The sequence below is a fragment of the Geospiza fortis genome, unplaced genomic scaffold, assembly GCF_000277835.1.
Source record: "Geospiza fortis unplaced genomic scaffold, GeoFor_1.0 scaffold81, whole genome shotgun sequence".
NCBI classification, from domain to species: Eukaryota; Metazoa; Chordata; class Aves; order Passeriformes; family Thraupidae; genus Geospiza; species Geospiza fortis.
In genome coordinates, this window is record NW_005054318.1 from 5,710,210 (window position 1) to 5,736,953 (window position 26,744).

The 26,744-nt window shown below is 38.4% G+C and overlaps 1 protein-coding gene across 3 annotated transcripts in view; it reads right to left on the reverse strand.

The window, feature by feature from the left end:
• Positions 1-2,400: 2,400 nt before the first annotated feature.
• Positions 2,401-26,744, reverse strand: part of GREB1 (growth regulating estrogen receptor binding 1) — an 87,550-nt gene continuing 63,206 nt past the window's right edge. For 2 of the 3 annotated variants that reach the window (XM_031056466.1, XM_031056467.1), the window contains 12 exons: positions 25,835-26,409; positions 18,723-18,825; positions 17,869-18,027; positions 16,013-16,158; positions 15,107-15,268; positions 13,109-13,313; positions 12,114-12,288; positions 10,935-11,153; positions 8,556-8,691; positions 7,815-8,015; positions 5,764-5,902; positions 2,401-4,111 (listed from right to left, as the gene is read on the reverse strand). In XM_031056466.1, coding sequence (XP_030912326.1) covers positions 3,948-4,111; positions 5,764-5,902; positions 7,815-8,015; positions 8,556-8,691; positions 10,935-11,153; positions 12,114-12,288; positions 13,109-13,313; positions 15,107-15,268; positions 16,013-16,158; positions 17,869-18,027; positions 18,723-18,825; positions 25,835-26,409 — 2,384 coding nt within the window. In that variant the 3' untranslated portion in view covers positions 2,401-3,947. The remainder of the gene's footprint in view (positions 4,112-5,763; positions 5,903-7,814; positions 8,016-8,555; positions 8,692-10,934; positions 11,154-12,113; positions 12,289-13,108; positions 13,314-15,106; positions 15,269-16,012; positions 16,159-17,868; positions 18,028-18,722; positions 18,826-25,834; positions 26,410-26,744) is intronic. The other variant, XM_031056469.1, reaches the window with a different exon arrangement.

Below are 26,744 nucleotides of genomic sequence, written 5' to 3' on the forward strand. Positions count from 1 at the left end.
CCTTAAGGAAGTAGGGAAAAGGGAAGAATATGGATTTTTTTTCACACCAGTATATTGTATATCCACAATATTTCAGTGGTAGCTGATGAATTATTAAGACTGGCTGCTGAGGGGATGATGTGGGAGAGGAGGACTGTGGCAGGAGGGTGGAAAGGCAGCATGGCAGTTGGGTGTGGTGTGGTAGAGGCTGTGCCATGGGGCCGTGGGTGCCCAGCAGGGTGCAGGGCTCTGCTCTCTGGGCAAGCCACGCATGGCAGAGGAATGCAAGTGGAGATTGAGCTTTATGGTCATTGCAGTGCTTTACCACCCTAAGAAACAGCTCTGGCACAGTCATTTCTGGCACAGGCACTGGGTTGTGACTGGGGGATGGACCCCAGGAAGGAGGGATGGCTGACAATCCTCACTCACCCTCACAGCCAGACCAGAGCAGCAGCCCATGGCAGATAGCTGGGTCCTGTTGGGATGGGTGCTCATGACACCCACATGAATTCCAACTTCCATGGAATCCAGATTCACACTGCACATAGCCCCTGCCCAGGGTCCTTGTGCCCCTGCAAACACTTCCAACTGCAACCAGGAGTTCTACTTGCCCCCCAACTTCTTCCATGCTCTGGATCGATTCATAGCCCCCATTTCACTTGCTCTTCAATTTCTACCCTGTAGAGCTGTCCCTTAACAGGGTTTGTTGTACCTTCCTTTTTGTCTGAGTGATACCTTCCACCACAGAGTGCATTTCAGCCTTTGGAAAGCAACCCCCTCACAAGCAATGTTTAGCAACTGCTTTTAGATGCAGAGTGGGAGCTGAGATCTGTACATTCCCTGTCACCACAACAGGAGGCACTTGCTAGGGAGGGATGAAATCCCTAACGTTCTCCAGTGATTAGATACCAGATATTAGTGCTTAAGTGCTTGTGAAGAGCTCTTCAACAGAGAAGAGAGGATGGTAAGAAGGAAAATAATGTCACCTTTCCAACAACCTTCTCTATATTTGGACTCTGTCTTTTACAGAAGCTGAATCATAAACTACTTCTCTCTCTGACTGACGATTCAGAACATGCTAATAATACTATCTGCAGGTGATAATAGTGGATGACTAAATCAGAAAGCATGGAAGGTGCTAAAGAAGGCAGAGGCTATAAAAACTTTGTTTGCTATCACACTGTCAAGTGAATCCACAGAATGCGGAGTTCTGCTTTCTTGCCACATCCAAAACCAGAAAGGAAATGCTTAAAAGATTTGTGTGCATAATGGGCATGGGCCAAGTTTTCTCACAAAGGTCACTGGGACTGAAAGCCAGTGATTCTTTCTCACAAAAGAAAGACAAGAGAAGTGTGGACCTGGGACCTGGGTTCCCAGCCCTACACATGCACATATGGTAAAGAACTATAGCACCAAGGGTTGCAGCACAGGATGCCAGTCCCACCCAAACCATAATTTATCATTATTATTTATCTGTATTACTTGATCATCTCAGAGTCCCAGCTGGACACAAAACCTACATTACCCTCTCCATGAAAGCCTTACACTTTAGGGGGGCTTAGCTTGTAAACTAGGTTAGGGATAAGGAAACTTTTGGATGGGGCTCTGGAGGCTGTCTCTCCCTGAGTCATCCACCATCATTTTTTGGCCTCCTGTGGGCAAAATACTGTGTTTTCCTACCATGTGGGTGCACAGATGCTCCCACAACATGACAGGAATTACCTGCATTTTGGTCAGAGTAAGGGCATATCTGGTTTTATTACAGGATGTGCTCTCCAAAACACTGGGCTGTGCATGCAACTTTCATCACATACAATTGCTCATAAATATAGTCCATGATGGAGAATGATTGCACTTGGTCACACCATAGACACAGGTCAGCTGAGGCCAGGCCCTGGGACTCCTGTCAGGTATACAGGATACTGTAGGGAGGAAAAGGTTAACATGAAACACTCAGGAGTATGATGGCTTCAGGTGACTAGCAGCTGTATTTTGTCAAAGTTTTGGAAACATTGTGGCAGAAGAGGATATTAAGAAAGGATGTGATTTTTTTTAAATTATTTTGTATTTTAGGGCTTTTTTAGTTTCTTGGAGAAAATGGATGTCTAAAGACTGACAAAGCAAATATCAGACCTAAAACACAGAAAAAAGTTAATGGACACTTGGTGTAAGTTGTTTAAATATTTGGTTACAGGAAAGGAAATTTCAACTCACTGTCTTTCAATCTGAGTTCTTTCAAAAATCCTTATACTTTTGAGGCTGTGTTATGATGTAGGCCATTAAGAAATCCTGTATTTTTTCTTGATCAGTTCAGGTCATCCCTTAATTATATTAACTCCTTTCAGCCAGTGTTTTTCCTCTGTTTTTTTCCACTGCAAAAGTGTGTGTACTTATTGGTCCAGTACATCACCAAGACAGATGTCCATGCAGCATGAACTTTATTTATAAAGACATAAATGTCACACTTCCTTAAAAAAAGTTTAAATTAACTAATCAACATGTGAAAACCGAACAGTAATACTATTTACATAGGCCAATGCTCACCTTCCTTCACAAAACTTAAAGTGAATTCTCACTCTGAAACACAAACAATGAAATATAGAAGCACACTGATTGCCAGCAGTTTCCTTGTAGATAGCAATCCACATCTCTTACAGAATTCACAACTTGCAGAACTTACATTTCCTCTGTAAATTAACCTAAATTAGCTCTTTGGCACAGTCATATGGATGCCTGCATTTCAAGGCCAGTACTGTAACAGACTCAGCCACCCAATGGCATTTCATCTGTATAAAGCCAATGATCCCCTCATTGGTGTAGCCAGCAAGAAAGGCCTGCCCAAATATTAGATATCCTCTGACAGTGTCTATACTCATCCTTCCTACACCTTGACTGAGTGACATTAACACTGATTCCATAAAGACAAACAGGAAGTTGCAACTTAGACAGCATTCCCAAACACCGAGACAAGGACAGTGACCACTGATTTAACATTTACAGCGTACGAAATACCGCAATGCCCGGTGCTGTTCAAAAACACGGGTTTAGATTTTCACCTGAATTTCTCAGCATTGTAATCTCCATTTTCTCACTCCTTTGAAGCACCTTGGCAAGAAAATATCCCCAGAAAGTGTATTGGGAGTGTTTTAGAACCATTTCACAGGCTTTCCTGAGTGCACTTGCCTCAGCTTGAAGTCTACAGCCAGTCTACAATTTAGTCACAAAATATCACTGTTCTAGAAATAAATCACTTGCAGGTCAGTCCCATCATTTGATCTCTTCAGTTATTCAATTTAATATCAGTTTCAGGTTTAAATGTTCAGATCTCATTTTACCATCTTGTTAACTCTCTTCCTTATGCTAATAAAACCAGACATATAATTATCTTCTACTCCAACAGTCCTGCACGGTAAAACTATCCAGTGTGGCACTTATTCCAAAAATTAAAGCTTCAAATGAGTTCCTACTGTTAAGGAAATATACTTTACAAATCTTCATGTAAAAAGCCTACCTGGATCAATCAGAAGGAGTATACTACAGAACTGTACCAACTCTTGTTGCCCTATGCTGACTGTTTGATAAATAAGACTGGTAAACCAGAACCTGCTCCTAAATTTACATTTCCTATTTCTGGAATGTGCAAGTTCATTCTTTATGAACTTGCATGTGGTCTTCTTTGTCACAGAAGAAGTGCACTCATTGACCTATCTTCTGCTATGAAATGCTTTCCACCATTAAGTCTCTGTGTCTCTATCAGGAATTAGGGATGACTTCCATCAGAACATTAAATTGGAAAAGTCACTTCAATGTTTGTAAATATGATCTTAAGCTGTCTGAATAGATATCATTCTAATAAACAACCAAAAACAGTCCTGTTTCTGTTCAGAAAGCGGAGTTCCTCAAAAGTAATTTCATGAGGTGGTGGCAATTAGTGTCTTGTGTCATTCAGGAAATGTGTCTCTTTTCAATTAAATATGTCGTCCAGTCAGGAAGAAAAGGGGTCTGTCCTCTTTGGCGTTGGCAGTCTGGAATTCATCCCGCAGGCGGAACTGCCATTCGTCTTCCAGCTCCAGCCGGACGACAGTCTGGCGGAGAGAATTGCGATCCTGGCAAATCACACACAGCGTGGCACCTGGGCAAACAGTTCAAAAGAAACTCACGTGAGTATCCCCTTTGTTCTGAGATCACCCACCTCCCACCACCCTGCATGGAGAACTCCACTCCTTTCACATCAGGAGTTACAAATGGGCTTGGCAGAAAATTAAACCGCTCATGTAGGACTTGAGAGCTGTGTTCAGCTGCCTATTTGTCAGGATCTTCTTGTGTTACTTGAGGTACCTCATAATCACCTAGTAAACAGGACTAGAAGCACTTTCCATGATCCTTAGGGTAGGAAAAGTAAAACTGGCAGGTCTAAGGAGGTCATGATGGGTCCTGACAGCAAACCAGATAAAAGCCCTACATCCATTCCTGTTGTAGGCCTCCTGATCATTACCTTTGTTGCGTGAAACCCTCACTCAGCAAAACCCACACGGCAATCACTGTGATGGCTGACTAAGCTCTTTGTGCTTTGCTGCCCAGAAATGGTCTAAACATGTCTTTAAAACTAATCACAGATTTTAGTGGCTTTTGGATTGGTAAACTCATGTGCTGGCAAGAAAGAATCTGGTCTATGTGGCTGCAGACACAAGCAAACCCAGAATGCCAAACTAAAAAAAATGATACTTCAGTAACCAATGCCAACTGTCCTGTCTGGCATGCTGATAACCACTTTAATTTGCATGCATGGCTTCTGAGAAAAGTCCTCCTTTAAGAGAAAACAATTACCTCACCAGTATACAGTAATCTAAATGAGAGATGGTGAGGTAAGTGGTAATGCCCGAGACAAAAACAATCCTGTGAATATAATAAAAAGAAACAAGACAGAAAGTCACATGGTGTTTAATTCTTATGTGACGGGTTAGAAAATCAAACAGACTGCCAGGGGAGATGGAGAAATCCCAAAGCAAACACACATTATGCTACATGATATAAAAATTGACTGGTTAATGCAAAATGAGACTGACTGGTAGCCTCTGTTTTAACTGCGAGGAAGAACACAGCAGTTTATAACAACTCTGTCAGTTTCATGAGGCACTAACCACAGTGCTCTTCTCCCAGTGACAGTTATAGCTGAGAAACAAAGCCCCAGAGCACCAAATACCTAAGATAGCAGCAGGAGGATCCAAAGGAAGTTTGCAATGTGACTGCAACACAAGTGGAAGTTAGTTGTCTCCGCTGCTGCAGAGCATCATAAAGTTCACATGGAGAAACTGGGTATCAGGAATAAATCTTAAATGAGCCAGTTTCTATTTCTAAAAACAGGAAATAGATTTTGATAAAGGCTTGTCAATCACCTATCTTCTACTGAAATTTAGAAAAGCTGCAAGAACACAGTAGGTAAATGCTTCATGCGTAAATCTTCAACACTCAGTTTTCAAACAGAGTAAGGAGTTGTGCGCATACTTTAGGCAGGATGATATGGATCCAACATTCCTTCCCATTTAGAAATCTGCAGAACTTATAGCGCTGCTATATACCAGTTTACTACAGTGCAGAGCCAGCATGATTAAGCATCAAAGTTGGGAAGGACATATAGAGATGAATGTGAATACATGCATATATGTATAAATGCACATATATTAAATCAAAATAATAGATTTAAAACACAGATAAAATAGATTTTCCCCATATTCTCGGAGACCATGTCACCTAATTCTTTGTAATAAAATTATTGCAGCTCACCTTTAAGAAAATGAAACTTCTTCAAAAAGCTAGCCACAACAAAGGAGTCACAGAGGTACAGCAGGAGACCACTGAATGTCAAACCAGAGGAACTGATATTCAGAGAATGAGGCCGAGAACTCACGTAGCAAACTGCAATCTGATTGGGAGACAGTGGAAAAAATTTAACATTAGAGCTCCCATATGAAGCTTCCAGTATCTGCACTTGATTCAAATTCAGACTTTCTTTCCAGCTCCAAATATTGTTAGCTTTATAGTTCCTTCCAAAACATAGCACTACTTATCAACAATATACATAAGCACAATTCATAATTATGTACTATTATTATTATTAGGTTTAGATGTGATAGAGTTTGAAAGCTACAGTAACAATAGCTCCCCACTACCATAATGCTGTGACCTGTCCAGCACATTTTATTTATATGTGAGTAAATACAATAACTCTACAGTTAGACACGAAAAGAACCCTTAGAAATTCCAAATTTCATTTACATTATGATTACTCAAGTCAGTAGAGTTATTCATATAGGTGAATTTATGGGGTTTCCTCTTGCCTAATTTGTTTTTATGGCTACTCCTGAAATCCACTAGGAACGGGAATATTTACAGGACTCTTTCAGGATTTATAAATTCAGATTTAGGGAATCTTCCATACACGGCTTTGTTTCAAAAGTGCCACTGTACTACTTGGCTGGGATACATCCTCATCTGGCATGGATCAGCATGATTGAGTGGAGGAGGAAGGCTGAACCTCTGCAACTAAGACTCTGTACCACTATACCTATTCCATATTCCTTCAATCCTGCTGTATCATATTACAGTTCAGGCAGCAATTCCAGAATGAAATTGAAATAATTTCATTTGCTGAATGGGTTAGAGCTGAAAGGATGCAATGGATGAAGACAGTAACAGTACAATGCCCTCCCACAAAAAGCTTGTTTTTCCAAACATGGTGGAAACAAAAGCCTAAGAACTCGAAATGTTGTGGGAGCAGCATACATGGGAAGTTATTACAGAACTCTTTGGAAGAGAAGTTCAGTAAACCCAGAAAGACTGAATTTCATTTGGTATTCAGTGAAGAAATAAAAACAGTCCTATTTTATTATGCAGGGTGCCCCGACAAAGGAAATGATTGGCATCTGACTCTATTGATTCAGAAGGCTGAGCAATTGTTTTATTAAACTATAAATTACATTAATAGTATATTATAACTATACTAAAGAGATACTATACTGTACTATACTATACAAAGATACATACTAAAGGAAAACCTGTGACTGTCTCCAGACAGCCAGGACACAGCTTTGACCTAATAGACCAATTAATATAAACAACCATCACTAGAATCTAATTACTAAATCTCTTCAGGTAAACAATCTTCCTTTCACATTCCACATGTGCAAAAACAATAAGAGCAGAGAATAGAGATAAGAATTGTTTTCTCTTTCTCTGAGGTTCCTCACTGCGATTTCCAGGAAAAACCTGAGAGAGAAAATTATGCCTCTTTCTGTTCAAAGAATGTAAATACCACGCAGTCCCTCTCTCCTGAACCACACCACCCTAGTACCAAGTTTCTATTGACATATTTGAGTTGAATTATGACCTTGGCTTTAGATCCAGACTTATCAGAGAGAGCCAATAGCTCCTGAGACCTAATGTCAGCATCTCCCATTCCCGCTGCTTGTCTAGTATTTGATTCTCTGCCTCAGCTTATCAGTCTGAAGTGAACTAAAACATCTGTATATTTGAAGTGCTTTCTAAGGGTTATCTAGTATTTGTAAAACCCTCTTGTGGAAGAAATTTTCTGTAGGAAGAGCCAAATTATAGCAGATTGAGAAAACACTTCACAGACTATATTAGTATTTAGGACAATTCTGGGATTTCTCTCCATGTACTTTAGTTGAAGCCTCTGACAATATCTCTATGGGACTAAGAATTCAATTTTAACATTATAGTAATGTACCTCATTCTTCAAAGGAATACATCAATAACCCATCCAAAACAGAGCCTACGCATTTCTAGGTCTACTTGGAAATTGTTTTGTTCAGTACCTGGGGTCCTAAGTTAAGGTAACAGTCCACAGACAGCACTGGATGGCTATAATTCTTCAGTGAGAGAGGGAAGAACCGATGGCTGTGGTACTGGAGATACTTTTCAAGGAGCAACTGAGCAGGTGCTGCCAAGAAGGTGTGCTTGCTGTCAGGAGCACAAATGTACTGAGCAGGGGAGATTGAAACTGAATTGTCAGATACCTGTGAGAAAAAATATTTCTTGTACAGATCAATCTTAATCAATCAAGCTGTACATGTGTGAATTCTGGTTTGTACGAAATACATCTCTACCCTACAAATCGAAGTTTTACATAAGAAGAAAAGTTATTCAGCAAGAAATATCTGCTACCAAAACAGTTTCAGTTTCATAAAATTATATTTGTGTTTATAGTCTTTGAGGTTTCTTCTTTGAACTCAAAATACTCCTACCTATGAAGTCACATGGAGTCGAGCAATTCTATAGCTGTTGATAAAATCCACATAGTGAATGGTTATGGATTGCAAAGAAACACTTTATGTGTTTTTTCGAAATCTTGAAGGAAAACTATTAAGGAAAGTTGTATTTATGACAAGAATATTGTGAATTTCAGAAAAAAAATACTGAAAAAAGCCCCACATGGCAGACATACCCCATTACTATCAACAGATGATGCACCAAAATACCTCAGGTCTCCTAGTTAAAAAAGACAAGAAAGGAAAACAGAATTTTAACAACAGTGCAACAAAGGTCCTAGTTCCCACCTTAGACTTTATGTGGAAGGATCGTTGTCCTCCAACAGCAATTTGCTTTTTCATGACACTGAAGTGGTTGAACCGACAGATGAGGAGGCCAGCACTGTGGACACGCAAGTTGAAGTCAACATCATCACATGTAAATCTGGAAAAAAAAATCACAGCAGGTCAGAGGAATGTTCCTCATCACACACTGACAAATACAAGCACTCAGAGCCTTTGATCAGCACCACAGAAATGACAGGTATCAAACATACTGACCCTCTACCAGTGCCTATCAGTCAGGGAAAGGAGATTCAGCTTTCTAGTAATAAACTAGGCTAGCATCAGTTTGAAAAGATCAGAATGAGGGAGGAAAGTGCTTAGGGAGGGAAAGGATCAAAAGCATAAAGTGGAAAGGCAGTAAACTGCTAAGGAAAACACCCAGGAGTTAAAACATTTTTTTGCCTTTTCCTACAATAATGGAGTCATAAGAAATTGCTACATACATTACTATCCCAAATACAGTCAAGGAAATTAATTCCTTTGACTTCCAAGGAAAGGGATGAAGCCTTACATTTGATTTATCAAATGCACAGAAGTATCTGACTACTCATTTTCCCCTCAGAATATGAATAGCTAGCAATTTTTTCAATGTTCCTCTACAGAACTAATGTAATTTTATTTTAGAAATGAAAATTATTTGAAGGCAAGGAGTCTTTATACAAGAGAACTGCTGAGACACAGGAAAAGATTAAGCAGAATGAGGCCAAACATCCCTGAGCTAAATTTGACCCATTTAAAAAATATGAGGGAACAGAATAAAAGGTAAACTCCTAAAGCTGACTAAATTCAAATACTCTGATCTCTGGAAAATTCAGGATCAGTTCTTCAATTTGAATATATTTCTTACAAAGGAAATAAGATGATGTACAGAACCATTGGACTGACATCGAGGGCTTGAGTTTAAGCTAACTGAGCAACCAGTGCAACAGTCAACACCAGTGAGAAACATGGCATTCAGTAAATTTTTCAAGTTTTCTCTTTGATCTTAGCAATATCTACATGGTCATTTGATATCCCTGACTGTCGCTGCCTCTGGGTTTTAAAATGTACCTTTTTCCTTGCCCATGCTTGTAATGCCATACAATACTTCACAGTCAGCAGTACCCACACAGGAACCACGAATCTCATGTGGTTCAAAGACAGAGGCAGGAAATGGGGGCTACTCATATAATTTTGCTTTATTGTCATTGTCTCCATTTGCCCTTCATACATAATGCTTCATAAGGTAACACACTTAGCCTGGGAGCACAGTTCTCTACTAGGAGATACACAGGGGCCAATTTGTTCTTTTAAGATGCCAGACCTGGTGACAATAGAAATATAGAACATCTGTTTATTCAGAGAATAATGAATGCAGAATGCTTCCCTGCAGTTATAAGTAAGCTTGGGCCTCAAAAGATATTTTCCTGAGTTAGCAGAATTCTTCCGAAAAGCACTGTGACTGTTCAGTTACCCAAGTGTAACTTAGAGCCATTTTAATTACCTGGGCTATCCTGCACAGCTTACAGAAAGCCACACATTTCATGTCATACCTGCCAGCCCCATATGGATGTCTTCCATATTCTAAGGCACTGAAAGACCAGTTTTAGACAAGTGAATCCCACCTCTAGTGATATATATACACTTCATTCTGTTGTTATAAATGCATGTCCCTCAGAAATGGGAGGAAACCCACAGTTTACTTCACACAGATCAGTGAAATTCTGTGAGACTATGAACCTAGTGAATACAGTTCTGTCAACTGTGGTAATGCTGTGCATTACAAAACTAAAATCTGATATATCCTCCTAAGTGGCACAATAACTGAAAAAGTGGGATTTCTGAGATAGCTGAATGTGAGAAACATTCACCAATGTGAACAAGACTTATTTATTCTTTTCTTCTGATTGTCCTGATGAGCACACATGTGGTATGCTGCAGTGTTGTGCTACTAAGGGTAAAATGCCCAGATATATATATCTGAATGAGATTTGGTTATGCACCATTCATGCATACATCCCTGTTGCCTTTGGAAGGGAGAACAGTTAGGCAGACAAGAAGGGAAGTACATTATTTACCAAAGGCCACTTGGAGTAGACCAATACTGCAGATTACACTGCTGTCTATGTCTATCCTGTCGCTTTGTTATCACTATTTTATTTGGAACTATAGAAATTAATGTCTTTTTCCAACTTCTGGCAGCCTGGGAAGGATTTGAATCACCAGTAAGAAAACAAGACCTGTTTGTATGCCATTCACAACTTCCCTAAAAAATCAAAAGCTTTGTTTAAGCTTTCTTTGTTTTTGTAAAAAACCCTTTACTGATTCATCACCTCTGCTGAAAAGTGCTACTGATTCACTTACCTGTTCTGATTGTACTGTACATTCTGTGTCAGATCCACATTCAGCATAATGAAGTCATGCACGTGGCAGCAGGAGAATGGTTCCTTGATCTCAGCACTGTTTGTTTTACTGGACCATTTCCTCATTCCAATTAGGGCATAATGAGTGACATTGGGAGTTGCTTCAATGTGTTGCAGAATTTGCTTCAGGGAAACATTCCTTTCAGTCCATGTATAGTCACTACAATAATTATGAAAATGTGTTAATTTTAAAATATGTAGAGAACATTCAGAATCTCTTTCCACTGAAGAGCAATTCTTAACAGTTGGAAGTTGTTATGACTTTCAGGTAGATAACTTCAGTGTTGTCTTACTTTACTGTATTTTTTTGTCTCTCACTATAGTTAAAATTAACTAGTACTTATGTGGTGGGGACTGGTATGACAGATCTATAATTTAGTCTACATCTCTCAAAATATTCACTCAGATATGTGAACTTTTAAAGTTACCTAGATATTATTCCAATGAATCTTGAAGAGTTGCTGACTTGTGCCATAACTTAAGCACAAAGTATTAAGATCCTCCTAGCCCATCCCTAGAGTCCATAAATCTCAGTTTTCATTGAGTGTCATTCTCTCTGCAAGTTAGCTGTAAATTCTGCATAATCTGTTCATGGAATAGATAAAAATATCTAGCACAAACAATATTCTGAAGCAATGAAAACAAAAGTGCTAGTTCAGGGATTTGGGGAGCTCATAAAGGAGACACACAGACTGGGACTGACAAAAGAGCCAAAGGAAATCAGTTACACAACTTGAACAGAACTTAGCTTAGCTTCATTTAGCTTCCCTAGAAATATCTGGTGAAAAATGGACATGTGAATGTCCATGTTGTTCAGTGTGTCAGGGAGTGTTTACAGGGTCTGAAATCTGCAGTCCAAGTAACTCTAGCTTGAACAGCAATGGCTGCAGGGCCAAAAATCCTCAGGGGACAGGACACTACATGCTATGCAAAGACAGATACCTAGGAAAGCGCTCTCCTCGGGCAAATATAATTCTCTGCTTGTACAGGGTAGAAGTTGTAGTGTAGCAAACATAATTTCAAAACTACATGCAGAGATCAGATGAAAAAGCATATATTACTTACATGCAGAGAAAGGTTAAAAGAGATCAGATGAAAAAGCATATATTACACTATTTACCTTTTCCTGTCTCCTGAACAATCAACTTCTACTGCATTCCACATAACACAGGAGTCATCTGAAATGACAATGAAAGGCCAAATATCCTGGGGTTTTATCCCCAGCTCTTCCTGCCGATTCCGTTCAAGCTCCAGGTTATGATAAGACAACTCTTTAATCAGGAAGTGTGCAGCACCTGAAACCATGGGCATAAATCACCAGATTAAAAATAGGGTCAGAAACTGTTTGCTTTTAACTCAGAAGCCTTTTAAAGTGAATATTTTTGCAGACAAGGGCATAAATCACTCTGAAGATTTTAGCCCCACCACCACCCAGAGCCAACTTGCTTTGTCACTTGCCAAGCAAGTGACTTAAAGAACCACATTGGGAAGGATGAAAAATGAGGCCTGACTTCTGTGGTAAAGATTTTCTAGTATCTTAAGGGTTTAGTGACTACTTCTTTTCATGTGACAATATTTGTGTTCATTAGCATTTCTTAGTGCAAAGAGTTAGAGATGCTGACTGACCAGCTTTCCAGTGAATGACACTGGAAATTGTCCCTGATGATCTACTTTAAATGTTTGTCACTACTGCTGTATATAAGGCGTTCCAGCAGCACAAGAAAAGGGTTGAATATTTCACAGATGTTATATTAGCAGAACCTTCCTGAGGGATGTATCCAACCAGAGCATCACTGCCCATGCAAGTAGCATGCAACTTATTTCCACAAGGAAACAGAGTCAGTAACTCCATCTGAGCTTTAACACCCTCAGCTTCTTTCAAAGACAATAGAAGAGTTGAGTATTTCTAGAGTGCAACTCATTGAGCTTGTTCTACATGTCCAGGTTTAAGAGAAGTGTATCTTCAGCTGCGACACATTGTCTTCAGAGGGAATCCAGATGACCAGATCAGACATCCTAGCTGCAAGCTGTGGGTCTACGTTGCACTGTCAAATAACAACACCTAAGGACCCAAGCTGTGTGTCCACATTTTTTAGAACCTCTTGTTACACTTACCTACTCCTGCACTGTTGAAAATGCTTGGAAGAACGAGCATGATGTGGTTGGGCCAATACTTCTTATATATGGCCATTTCATACTCCTTGACAACTAAAACATGCAAATGACTGGCTCCATCCATTGCATGATATAAATTGAAAAGTCCATGTTCATGACGGCCAGTGGTGGGAGTGAAAGTGGGGCTTTTTATGTAATCTTCACTCTGTAGGTAAAAAGAAGTGTGAGCTTCTGTATTAATCTGGACAGAAAAAGGAGAAATAGATTCTTCAGGAGAATAATTCAGATCCACTAACACTAGACAAACTGACACATTTTAAACTTCCTTGACAGGAAAATAAACAACTTTTATAAGAATTGGAAAAAAGAAAACTGTCATTTAGTTTAATTGACCAATGAGAGTGTGGTGGGATGGACAGGACTGCTAACCTTGGCCTGCCAAGGGCAGAGGTACCTTGAGGATAGATCTGCAAGAGGATTTAGGACTCCATATGATATAGGACTGCAAGAAACACCTTACTCCAAAACTACAGCACAACTCTTCTGACTGGAGCAAGGGAATAGAAAAAGAAGTAAAGGGAGAATAGTCTTTAAATGTCAAAGCCTCAACCAGGCCAGTGGCAGAAGCAAGAAAAGAATCCACAAGGACCCAGTGCACAGCTCTGACCATGTAGCCAAGCACAAGTTTACTCGGTGAGGGAGAGCAGGAGATGTCATTCTTACATTGCTGTTGTGTTGCTGTCTTGGTTCTTCTATTTAAAACTTGAACTGGAGGGTGATATTGATTTGTTAGTGTTTATTGGAAGCAGCTTATTTTCTCTAGGATAGAAGTGCTATACTGCTTACTGCTGTTCCACAAATTGCTTCAATACTCCAAGCAATGTGGCCTGAGCAAGGCACAGCTTCACCTCAGGCGTGGGCATCAGGAATCTCTGTAAAGGTCAACATCTCTGCACCAGTGCGGCCTCACTTTGAATATTCTGTGCAGTTTTGGACACCACAATATAAGAAAAACATTAGACTATTAGAGAGTGTCCAAAGGAGGGCAGCAAAGATGGTGAAGAGCCGTGAGGGGAAGCTGTGTGAGGAGTAGCTGAGGTCACTTTTTCTGTTCAGCCTGGAGGAAACTGAGAGGAAACCTCACTGCAGTTACAACTTCCTAATGAAGGGAAGAGGAGGGGTAGGCACTGATCTCTTTGTGGTGAGCAGGGACAGGACCTGAGGGAATGGCCTGAAGTTGTGTCAGAGGTGGTTTAGGTTGGATATCAGGAAAATATTCTTCCCCCAGAGGGTGGTTGGGCACTGGAATAGGCTCCCCTAGGGAAGTGGTCACAGCACCAGCCTGACAGAGCTGAAGAAGTGTTTGGACAGTGCTCTCAGGCACGTGGTGGGACTCCTGGGGATGGTGCAGTGCAGGGCCAGCAGTTGGACTCAATGATCTTTGTGGGTCCCTTCCAACTCATTTATTCTGTGGTCAGAGCCTGTCAAATAGATATCTTTCTACAAGGATGACATGTAATTGTTTATACAGTCTTGAAACCATGACTAAGATTCTTTGAAAGCATTATTTTAATATGAAAGTAACTAAGCATTTATGCAGCATAAAACAGGATATTCCACTGCTTTTTCTCTACAGAAAAAAATGCTTCCTCTTACTAAAGGTGTGATAAATGAAATCATATCTTTGAGTTTCTTTGCAGAAACTATTCTCATTTTAACATCTTAAACCCATAACCAAAGACCTTTTGTCACAGATAAGACTGTTTATACCAAAGGGTCAACCTTGACTATGACCAAAAGATAGAGCTTTTTGGTGTCTCAAAAATTTTTTTCACTTATCCCTTTCTGGGAGAAAATATAAGCTTAGCATAAGGACATCTTCATTGTCTCTTGACAGTAGGAACAGTAGTATAGAGAATACTAATTCAACAAATTTTGACATTGGTGGTGTCTCTCTCCTATACATGGCCATAAATATAAATAAAAATATCCAGCTACCTTATCTGTGACTAGCGGTAGCCTCATACTTTCCAACTGTCTTCCTGGTTGGCTAAAGACAAAATGATGCTCCTTGGATTTTGGAATGATAAAATGCAGCTGTATTTCTTCTCCCAGCATAGAATAGGAAAAGGCAAATGCATGCAGAGTTGACTCATAAATCTAAGGATGGGAAAAAATATGATAATTCCAGTTAAAGTCAAACCACAAGGTCTCAGTGTAGTTTATATACATTTACAACATTGCTAAACAGATTACAGGCACTTACTGTATGACACTAGATCTAACTTCATTATTCACAAGTGTTAAGCAATATTCCCTAGGCTAGAGCTTACACTAAAAATATAAGATTAAAGAGTTCCCTCTTTTGAAACTGTTGTTTCAGTTTCATCTTGCAGATGGTACCAATACTTACAGGCCCCTCCTGGCTTTCAGTAATACTGGCACATAAAAAACAGTATTTGCATTGCTGATACTTTCTTCCTCACATTAAAACAGGCAAGAAATTAGAGGGTTATTCTGAGTACAAGCAAGTTGTATACCACACATAGACTACTCTGTGCTGGACTACACCTGCATCAGAAGTAGCACCTGTTGCTGTTACTCAGGTGCAAACTTTTCCACTTAAGCAAAGCCCAGTGGAAATCTTACGGGGAAAGTAGTTTTAACTGGTAGTACACATGCAAATCACAACACTGAATAAACTAGTGTAAATCACACAAGGGTTGGTCCTCTGAGCTCCCCAAACTGCAGCCTGGTCAAGGCAGGCAAACCTCAAGAAATAACAAAATCTGTAAATCGGCTGTATGTGTACACACAGACAACTTCCAAGCCAGTTAAATTCAGTGGATGTACACAAACTGTGTACAGCTTCTGATCTGCAGAGTAACACCTGGAAAACCTTACCTGGTACCTGGGATTGAAGCCCATGTACTGATGACACTGCTCGCAGTGATGGTAGGTGTTGTACGCTGCATACTTGGACAATCTCATCCTGGTTGTTTGACGGCAGGTGTACATATCTTCCTGTCTCCTGCTCATTGATCTGTCTGCTAAGAAAAGAAACAAATTAAATGCAACATATATTCAAGGATAGAATGTATTCTCTTGTGACAGACTGTTTCTGTCACTGAAAGCAGCTTCTAGGAAAATGGCAATATAAAACACGTACAAAACAAACCATGAATTCATTCTGGGAATAGTATATTTTATAAATTACTATGTACAGCAAAGAGAACTTCAAGGAATTATCTACAAATTCATGATTATGGTAATTCACTACAGATTTCACATAAGGCTGAGATGTAAGCAATGCCTGATCATTAAAATTTTCATTGTTGCTATTATTGCTAGAATGTTTACAAAAGCAATAAATAGTAATAAAGAGCCTTATGACATTTGCCATTCTGTGACAGACATCACAGTAGATTATGTGAAATTAATTTGGCAATTTAGTGATGTTGATCCTTCATGTATATCTATATTTTTCAAAGGATCCTCTTTGTGAGAGACTGAGGGAAGATGAGGTATATTTTCTGCTGAAAGGGACTTTGTTATTTAATCTTCCACTCCAAATTTTAGCATCAGATCAGGCTGCTCAAAGCTTTTCCTTGTCATGTTAATTTTCAAAAATCACCAAGAGTGGAGCTTTCATAATCTCTCTGGGCAACCTGCTCCATGGTTTGACTACTTTTTATTCTGCAAATATTTTTCATATGATCTAATTGTAATTTTTCCATATTGCAACTTGTGTCTGTTGTCTCTTGTCCTTATGCTGTGTATCTATAATAGTTTTTTTCTATAAATTCCCATTAGGAAATTGAAGACAGCATTCAGATGCACCTGCTAGACATCCCTAGATGAAACAAACTCAATTCACTCCAATTTTCTCCACATCTTGGTGGCTCCTCACTGGCCTCACTTCTCGATGTCAACGTCTTTGTCATATTGGGAAGCCAAAAACTTGACAGAATACCCAGATGTGGCCTGAGAGTTGCCATCACAGAAGAATAGTCACTTCCCTCGACTTGTTGCTAGGTTATTAGTAAGCCATTGACCCAGTGGAGAACTGGTGACTCCTGTTCAGTTGTTGTCAACCAGCACCATCAAGTCACCTTTATCAAAGCTGCTGTCTCTAGAGCTGGCCCCAAACTTGTACAGCTGAATAATGTTATTCTATCCCAAGTGCAAGAGGCACACTGGATGAACTGTTCAACAGGGTCGTGTTCCTGAGGCTCCACTTCTCCAGCCTGCCAAGGCCTTTCTGAACAGCAGGGTTTCCTCCATGCCACCCACTCCCATGGACCTGTGTATGTCCAGCTGGCTAATTCAGAGCACTAATTCACACAGCAATACTCCACGAATCTAGGTCTGGGCATGTTCGTCTCATGCTTTCCAAACCTAACCTAAAACCTAAAAAATAAACCTACAGATACTTTTAAGTACAAAGCTAACTTTATGCAGATAAATCATTGCATTGCTGCAGAGCAAGAGAATGCTACTTTATAAAATCATTCAAATGCACAAATTTATTGTGGAATTAGAGCTTTTTAAATGAAAGACTATCCATATAATATTCCTTAAGTAATTTATAAGGGTGATACTCTGGTATTTCATCTGGAAAACTTGAAATCTTTTTTCACTATTACTTAATCAAAAGCAATTCTGATATTTTAATTCTGCTTAAAAGTTTAACAGGATTCTTACATTAAAAACAAATAAATACATAGATGTGTACTACTCAGGATTTTAAAAATTCTAACCTTCACTGTCTATAGTCTGAAGCTTTGAACAAATCAGACTTGCATCTTCATATTTTGGATCATGGATGGTGTAGTCAAAGGGCGTCTTCTTAAATGACTCCAAATCTGGCCACAAATCTCCAGGCTGATGGTAGTATTGATCAGATTCTTCTTTTATGTCTATGACATATTGAAAAATAAGAATTCAGAATTTTTAAAGCTCTTTATATTACTATAGATGGTTTTGCTCTACCTATTATTCCTGCTTAATTTTTTCTTTCATTAGTCTGATGACACAATATCATGCACCACGGTAAACTTTTGCAGAAATGAACCTTGCACTTCAATGCAACTCTACCTTTTAAAAATTATCTTCATGTCCTGTCTGACAGAAATACATCTGAAAATACAGAGTAATACACTGTAAATAAAGCAAGTTTGGATTAAATTAGCTATTAGGGAGCACAAACTTCCTTCCCTCAGGTAATCTTGTGTAATAAGAAAATATGACATTGCTTTTCAGGGTATAAATCTGACAAAATTTCAATCATTCCTTTTATGTGCTTTACCACAGAAGTTTATTCCAATTCTACAGTGAAGACCAATGGCTGGAGATCATTTAATATACATAAATGCTGTCGATCTCTTTCCACAAAAAACAGAGGTATGTTCTTTGCTTAAATTCTAAATAATTAATAAAATAATAAAATATTCTTAAGTATCAGTTGAAGATCACAGAAAATTATTCTTACACTATTTATATAATGTAAAGCAATTGCAAAGGTGAATAGGATAGAATACGCATAGAATATGACAACTATATTTCAATTTAGCAAAACAATTGTCTCCAGAATATTTTTATATCAGGAACTTACTAATGTTGATTTCTTCCTCATCATAAACATCCACTTCTGTCAGTCTAATCAGCATTCGGGACAAAATACTGAGGAACTGCAGATAGGCACCCGTTTTCCCTATCTGTAAACATATAAATTAGAAAAAAAAAAAAAGAGTAAAATTTTGCTTTTCACCATGTTAGTTTTCCACATATCTGGAAATTGTAGCTGTGGTGAAACTGAATATTAATATTCAGGACTTTGATATCTTCATTAGTTGTATATTCTTTGGCATAAATTAAAAGCATAATGTTCAACAGTTTTATTCTCTCTATGCAGGAGCCTAGCTGGAAAACATATTTTATAACAGAAGTCTAATTACAGGCCCAGAGACAAGAATTTTCTCTCCTGATGTTATAGGTTCTACACGGGCAATGAACATTTAAAAATCACATAAGCTCATAAAATTTACAAAGAACCCTCGAATTACAAGATAACTGAAGAATTATCCCAAGCCTTTTATTTCCACATGTTTTACCAGTACACTGCCTGCTACTGAAGTTCAGTCACTCTCCTGAGGAGTAAAAGCGGCAACACATCCCTGGGAGAGCTCCTGCTGGCCACTTCCACTCCTGAAGGACATGGTAATGTCCTGTTCCACCTCTCATGCTGAAAATAGAATATTTCCCTTCCAGTCTTTTAAAATTACCTTTTAAAAGTCCATTTTAAAATTATCTTAAAATATAACTTTCTCCTTTCTTTTTCATCCCATCAACACAGTGTATAAATTTTCCCTTCACTACACCAAGAGTATTGCTGGAAGGTGTAAGCCACAGCCAGTGATTTACTCAATGTTTGTTCTGTCTTTCACACGTAGTTTGCTGATGATAACATCAAGTAAATAAGGCCATGTCTAAGCAGGCAGCTTTAAAAACCATGATTGTGTGTGTGTGAGCTGTACAGGGGAGGTTAACACACAGATCAGTTACAAGACACTGGACAGCAACTGTCTGACTTCACAAAGTGGCATCAGATTTTGGATTAGGTCTATATTATTACTGAATTGAAAATCCAGCTTCACATCCATTGCTGCTAGGATATGTCAGAAGCATTGGGTGTTGGAATTGCTAAAAAGAGTATTTAAGTTACTGTTTTCCATCTATGACAAGAAAAATTTTAATTTTCTCTCAGCACTTGAGGAAGGGAGGCTTTAAATTCAAAGCAAGAGACATTTGTTTTGGTCAAAGCTCATTATCTGTTGTTTTTCATATCAGACTGTAGTTTGAACAGTTGCTTGCAAAGGGTGGATAAGGGTCTCATGATCCCTGTTCTCTGTTGAGAATCAAATGTCAGCACACAACTCTGTCATCCTGGAATAACACAGAAAAAAAAAAGTGACTTAGAATAGAGGAAATGACAGCATGGACTATAGTCAGCCCATGGACTAGATGTTTCTAACTCCCAGTTTTGTTTTTTATGTAAAATCCATTGAAACTAATGAGAATTTTTCCTCTGACCTTGGAACAAGGTTCTAAACTTGGTAGCAATGGCGACTCATTGAGAAGCTAAAACAAAACCATCTTATTTTCCCACATCTGAGGCAAACAAAGAAAATACTTTCATTTGTTTTCTTCATGTCTGAGATTACCTCTTTATTCTCTTATGAACATACTGTTTTAAAGTGCCTCTAATCATCTTTTCATTAAACACAGGGTAGCCTGACATATTAACAGTTTCCTAATTTCAAACAAGAGATCATTTATCAAAAGCACATCTGTCTCCTTGGTATTAGATATCTATATAAAAATTAATTATTAATCTGTTTGAAATATATACTTGGAATTGTCAACAGAACAACACGCTGAAAACCTTACTTTTTGATATGCATTAAAATCTTATTCTATCAAACTCATATATTTTTCTTTCCTTGGGGGTCCAGTCTTTGCCAATGGCTTTTTACAATGTGTGTGGGAGTGATGAGGCTACTGCTCTGTGGTGCTGGGATGAAAAGCATCAATCACCAGGCTCAAGTGTACACAAAACTGTAGGGTCATGAGACAAAAATGCTGGAAAGCACAGGATGACAAGTGCTACACCACTAATCTAATGCATACACTTAGGCCATGGCATGCATCAGATCTTACCCAATCACTAGCTGTCACATTAAAAGATTCCAATTCAGTATTATTGAGTTTTATGAGCTGTTAGATATGAGCAATGCTGTATGTAAAAAGCTGTTGGGAACTTTCAGGAATACCTCCATGTTATTAGAATGTTTCCCTGCCAGAGAATGGGCTGAGCACATGCAGCATTCATAGTTGGACTCCATTCACTAGCACATTTGCCTGTATTTACTGCTCAAGAAATGAACTGGTGAAAGAGAGAACAGCTTTTTCAGGTCATTTTGAGATTTTCAAAAAGAAAATGAGAAATGAATGGCATCTCATTTACAATCAGCATTTATTCCAGAAGGGAAGAATCTTGAACAAGTGGACTTGTAACATCCCCAGATAGCTAAATGCACCTCTAAAATTAATTGTACTGTTTTATAAGTGTACCATCTCCAGGCAAAATGGAATAGCACAGAGACTTTTTCTTTGTTTGAAAATAAAATTTGAAAATAAACTGAATAACAATCGGAAACCACAACTTCTACATCTTCTCATCTCACCCTGTCTGTCACTACCCCTTTTTATAAGAGTTTGTGCTCTGTAAGTAGCTACAAAGAGATCCTGCAAGCAGGGTATGCACACCTCTGAAGCATAATGCTCTGCATAAGGGGATCCTGCCCATCCCCTATCTCCAATAAACAGGAGATCTGAAAAGAAAATTTAAAGTGCATACCCAATTGGTCTGCAACTTTACATGGCTTTAGGGAAGCCAAGCACAATGCCGTGCTGATCCCAACTAGTGACTCTGGGCTAAGCATGACATACTAATAATGACAACAAGTGGTAAGGAAGTACTCTGAGCAAGGTGTTTTTCCCCATAGCCTGTCTTTGCTCTGGATACCAAAGTTACAAACAGATTAAAAGACTGAAGAAACCTAGAACTGGCCGGTATTTTTACAATTTCTGAAACAAAATGTACATGAGAGGGACCACTATGACAAACAGCTCTGCTTTCCAGAAAAAAGGCTCCTCAAACATGTGGCAGTGCTCAGCGCTTTGTAAGACAAGGCACCTGGGAGGGCAATATTCACAAATAATGGAAGTATTACTCTAATTTGTTCCTGTCTAGCTGACTTTGGAAGTCAGAAGTCTGAAGAATCAGACTTGGAAGAAGAAAATCCCAGAAGACTAAGAAATGAAAATCTCAAATCTTGTGAAAACTGATGATAACTAGGGAATTTGGGCCTGATGAGATTTAGGGGTTTTGTTTCTATTGTCATCCTTAGTGCCAGGGATGCTAATACTAAGAATATGCTTACTCTGCAGCTCTTCATTCATGAAGAGTGTAGCTGTAGCAAGAGGAAGGAATATGAATTCAAATTCTTTCCTGAAGAAAATTTGACATATATATGAAGGTCTAGTGTTTGTATCAAAGACATATATTACCAAAGAGAAGCGGAAAACTCGCCAAAGATTTTGACCACTGAAATCTGCTTGCCATAGATATCAAGGATAGGGTGCAAACAACCAAGAATCTGAGAGAGAGCATTCCAGTGAGATAAACTGATTGTGTCCCTCCATGCATCCATGAAATTACATTCAAAAGTGCTGTTGTAGAAGGTGTAACAGTAATGAGCTTCCTTTTTTAACTTGTTCCAGATGCTGGACACCAGGACCATTAGAAGTATTTTATTATTCTTACATGTTGGTATAAAGCATCATCTGATTTCAGGCCTCACATTTGGAGAAATATGGCAAAAGGAGAAATTATTCCATAAGGCTTTTCTATTCTAATTTCCAGGTAAGACAGTTCTTCACATATCATGACAGTTGTTTTCAAACTATGGCCTGTGAATCAATGATGATTTGCAGAAAACATGCTGATGATCCACAGACAGTTGGTCAAATGTTGATGGCTCTTCTCCATGTTTCCACGTGCTACATTCTTCTAAAATACAGCTAATAATAGATAAATATTTCCCTAATATTTTTCTTATATAAGCTGAATGGTATATACACTCATTGTAATGAGTTTTTAATAGAGTAATAAAATGGGCAGCACTTTTCTTCTTCAGGAAGTGTCTTAAGACATGCTTGCTCCATTCCCTGGATGTGGTGCCACAGGACTGAGCTGTGCTCACCAGCAGCTTCCACACTTCAGGAAAATGCCAGTTCTAAATTGTAAAATCCAGTTAAAAAACTGAACATTTGAAACCCTGATTTGCAGTTTGGGGAACTTTAAGATGAATGTTCTAAAGAAAAAATACTTGAGAGAATTTAGAATTCCATATAGGCATTTGCATGGGGGTACCCGGAAAGAGATGTTGAGCCGTGTGTACAATACATATTGCTCATGGTGATGTATATTAAATTATACTCACTAACCAATGGCTTCACTTTGATCATGGGAGCTAATTACAGATAAACTAGTCCATACCTATCCAGTTTTTGCTGCATTTCCTAAAGCCTATTGTAAAAATAAGACATTTATTGCCTTCTAATGTACATAACTGTCCTTGTAAAAATGTGTCAAGTCTTCCAGCAAAATATTTTGACCAGTACATAGAGTAAAATATCTCCATGAGAGAAGGGTGAGCATATTTTGTTACTAATTTCCCTGACAGTGAGAATTGTCATTTTGATTCTCTGATGTTTTCTTCCTCTGTTGATTTCGTATTTTTAGTTTTAACCAGAAAATTGCTTCCTGATTTAAATTTTAGTAAAGGAATCACTGCCTGATAAAGAAAACAAGTAATTACTAATTTTTGGGAAGGTACTACTCTGGCAGTCTTTTACTTTGGCTGAGATGTAAGCAACATTTAGATATGAGCTGTCTAATAATTGTTTTCATTTCTGCTTATACTTCTTGATGCAATAAGTATTAAGTCCATGTGAAATGTTAATATTATCAAAAATAATGAACAAAACCAACTTCAGGAAGGAAAATTATTTCTTCTCAAAAGAGAAGGGTAATTCTAATTTCTGCATAATTTATTGCTACTATTCCCTTCAAAAACACTGGATTGTTATACCTTAAATTAACCCATATACTTTTAAAGCAGTTTGTTTGGTTTATGGGTGTTTTAAGTACTTTGGGAGGTTAAAATAGTAAAGGTAGAAAAGTTGCTGGATTTTTCCATGAAGATAGAAATGAATTAAGAGAATTCCATGAAATAATAAATGGTAAATTCTATTAAATTAATATATAATCCTACATTTTTTAATTTAGGAAGAAGATATGATACTCCTGATTTGATGAACATGAATTTGTTCTGCGTGAAACAGGTATATTCTTCAGAAAGAACTGAGGAATATAAAATGAATAAACAAATAAAAAGCATCCTTTAGGGACTAATCCAACTGTAGGACCTGATACAACACTAGGAAATAACCTGCATTGTGAAGACAGCTGAAAAAGAGATGGAGTTTCAAGTAAAAGAATTGTTACCAGGGCTGAAATTCACAGCTGTACAGAGAGTGAACAGCATCCTATTCCATACTTGGTAAGAAACCAGAGAGATTTGATAGTGAAAAGTGGGCTGACAAATAAGAAGCTTCCTGTTTGATCATAGTTAAATTGCAAATATCAAGTGTGTGAACTATCAAAACATTCTCACCATATGTAGTATGCTGTCAGAAGTCTCTGAATGACTCTTCTGCGATCCACAATTTACATTTGGGACTCAAATACCAAAGGAAAAATCTCTTATTGGCTAATCTAAATGTTTAGAATGGCTTTCAGAATCATATCTTTATGGGGTTTGATGTGAATGCAATATAAAATTCTAACAGAAGTTGGAGCCTGTCCTTTTGTTACAGCCTGTCATTTTGTTACAGCCTGTCATTTTGGGGTTTTTTTGGGATGAAAATGAACATCTCTCTCCACATCGTATTCATTTTTATGCTGCAGCTGAGTATGAAATTCAGTTTCTTGATCACATAACACCTCAATATTTGGCAAACACAAACTATTTAGATCAAAGGAATGGACAGTGAAAAACTGATCATCAGTTTCTGGAATCCTTTGTGACTCAGAGTAACATCTGTGGGAATTCCTAGCATGAAGAGTTCATTTATGCTCCTTCTGCCCCATATATTTAGGTATACAATGGAAAACAATAATGTAACAAATAGCAATATGCAGTTGCTTTTTGCATGGATGGGCATAGGGGAGTGGATCATGTGGCAAGATAATTCAGCAACTGTCTTTGGATTAATTCTTTGGGTTGATGTTACAGTAACTGGAAACACCTTTGTCTTGGTTTGCATTTATCCTGTTTGACTTCTGAGGTTGACAGGAAATATATCTGCTCTCAGCAGGCACAGTGCCTCTTCCTATCTTGTTGCTTCATACTGCAGTAAAACATGAGGCACAATTCTACCTTTTGCCTGTAACGTGCACTTAACTGGGAGATACCTTGCTCAGAGTTAAGTGCTAAACATTCCTGGAGAATTTACACGAGAGTTAACTTCTTAGAACTAGATCTATTTTCATATGTATTTTCAAAGTAATGCAAAAAAACTCCTCGGTCAGCTACTCATCTTTTAAATATGGCTCTGCTACTTTGAACTGGCCTTCTTGCATGTATTATTTACAACAGCTTCTATTTCTGTCTGCTGTGCAAAGGAAACAAAATAATTTAATTACAAACTCACAGCTGCTTTCACATTGATCATAAGAAAGTGGCTTTGTCAAGATCTCTGATCTTTATTTAAAACATAAATGCATATTCAACTTTAACAAACTGAAATTACACATGAAATCTATCTCTTGAGCAAACTGTCTTTAAAACATTTTAATGGAGAGAGACTGACAAAGCAAATATTGCTGCAGCTTCTCTGTATTGAAACTCAGGCTAACAGTAAAGAAAGGAAGAAATTTTTTATTAGAAGGGATTAGGAAATAAAATACACATAATTTGCTCTCCAAAAAACCCCCACACCTTTAAGTATGAATAATAATGACTAAATATTTTTTCTGATATTATGATAAACTTAATCAAAATGAATCAATGATAATACCTTGTTCTTTTTACACACCTGTGGTGGCCCGCTCAGCAGCAGTCTCCTTGGGTGAAAGGTGTCCATTCTGCCCTCATTTCTGTTGTTGTAGTCCATGTGGATTGGCTTGGGAACCGTCCACTGGCGGTAGTACAGGGACTGCTCCGTGCACGTCATCATCTTGCTCATAAGGGGACGAAAAGAACTTGCCCACATAACAGAATGGTAAGGCAAGAGGGAAGAGGATTTGGGAAGTCCGCTGCTGTCTGTAGAAGTAATAATGTCATAAACCAGTTTGGGCAGGAAAACTATGGGAGGCTGTTTTGATGCTTTGGTCATGGAGCATTGAGACGTCTGTAGGATGAAGGAGTTATGAGTAGGTGCAGAGGAGGAAGAAGAGGAGGAGAAAGGTGGGGAGGATGATGAGGTGATGGAGACTTGGGTACTTTTTATGTTTTGTTTCATATCCAGCTGTTCAGTTACTGGTGGCAAGTGTTTGCTGATTGTTGTTTGTGCCCCCTTGTCTACTTTCTGCTTCTGCCTTTCATAGTTATTTGTAGTTTCTTCAGTGCTGTTACTTAGGGCTTGGGGAGGAGATGACTCAGTGCAGAATGCTGTAATTAAAAGAAAATTTGCATTTTAACACAGTGCAAATATCTCTGCTAGTCAATGCCACAGTTAAACAAAACACAACAAATAATCCTCTTGATACATTGTCCAGCAAACATTACTCCTCTTCTTGTTTTGACCTTCCTCGTACAGGAAGCCATAATGGGACTAGTTTGTAGTATTTGTTTCAATGCAGAACGTGGCTTTTAAAGTCCTGAAGTGCATAGGAAATATGTCAGTGATTGCTCTGTCCTCTATTTCCCTCATACACTTCTTGCTGAAGGTGCTCACCAGATACTTTAATCAAATACAAAATTACTAAAACCGTTGTTTAAATGCA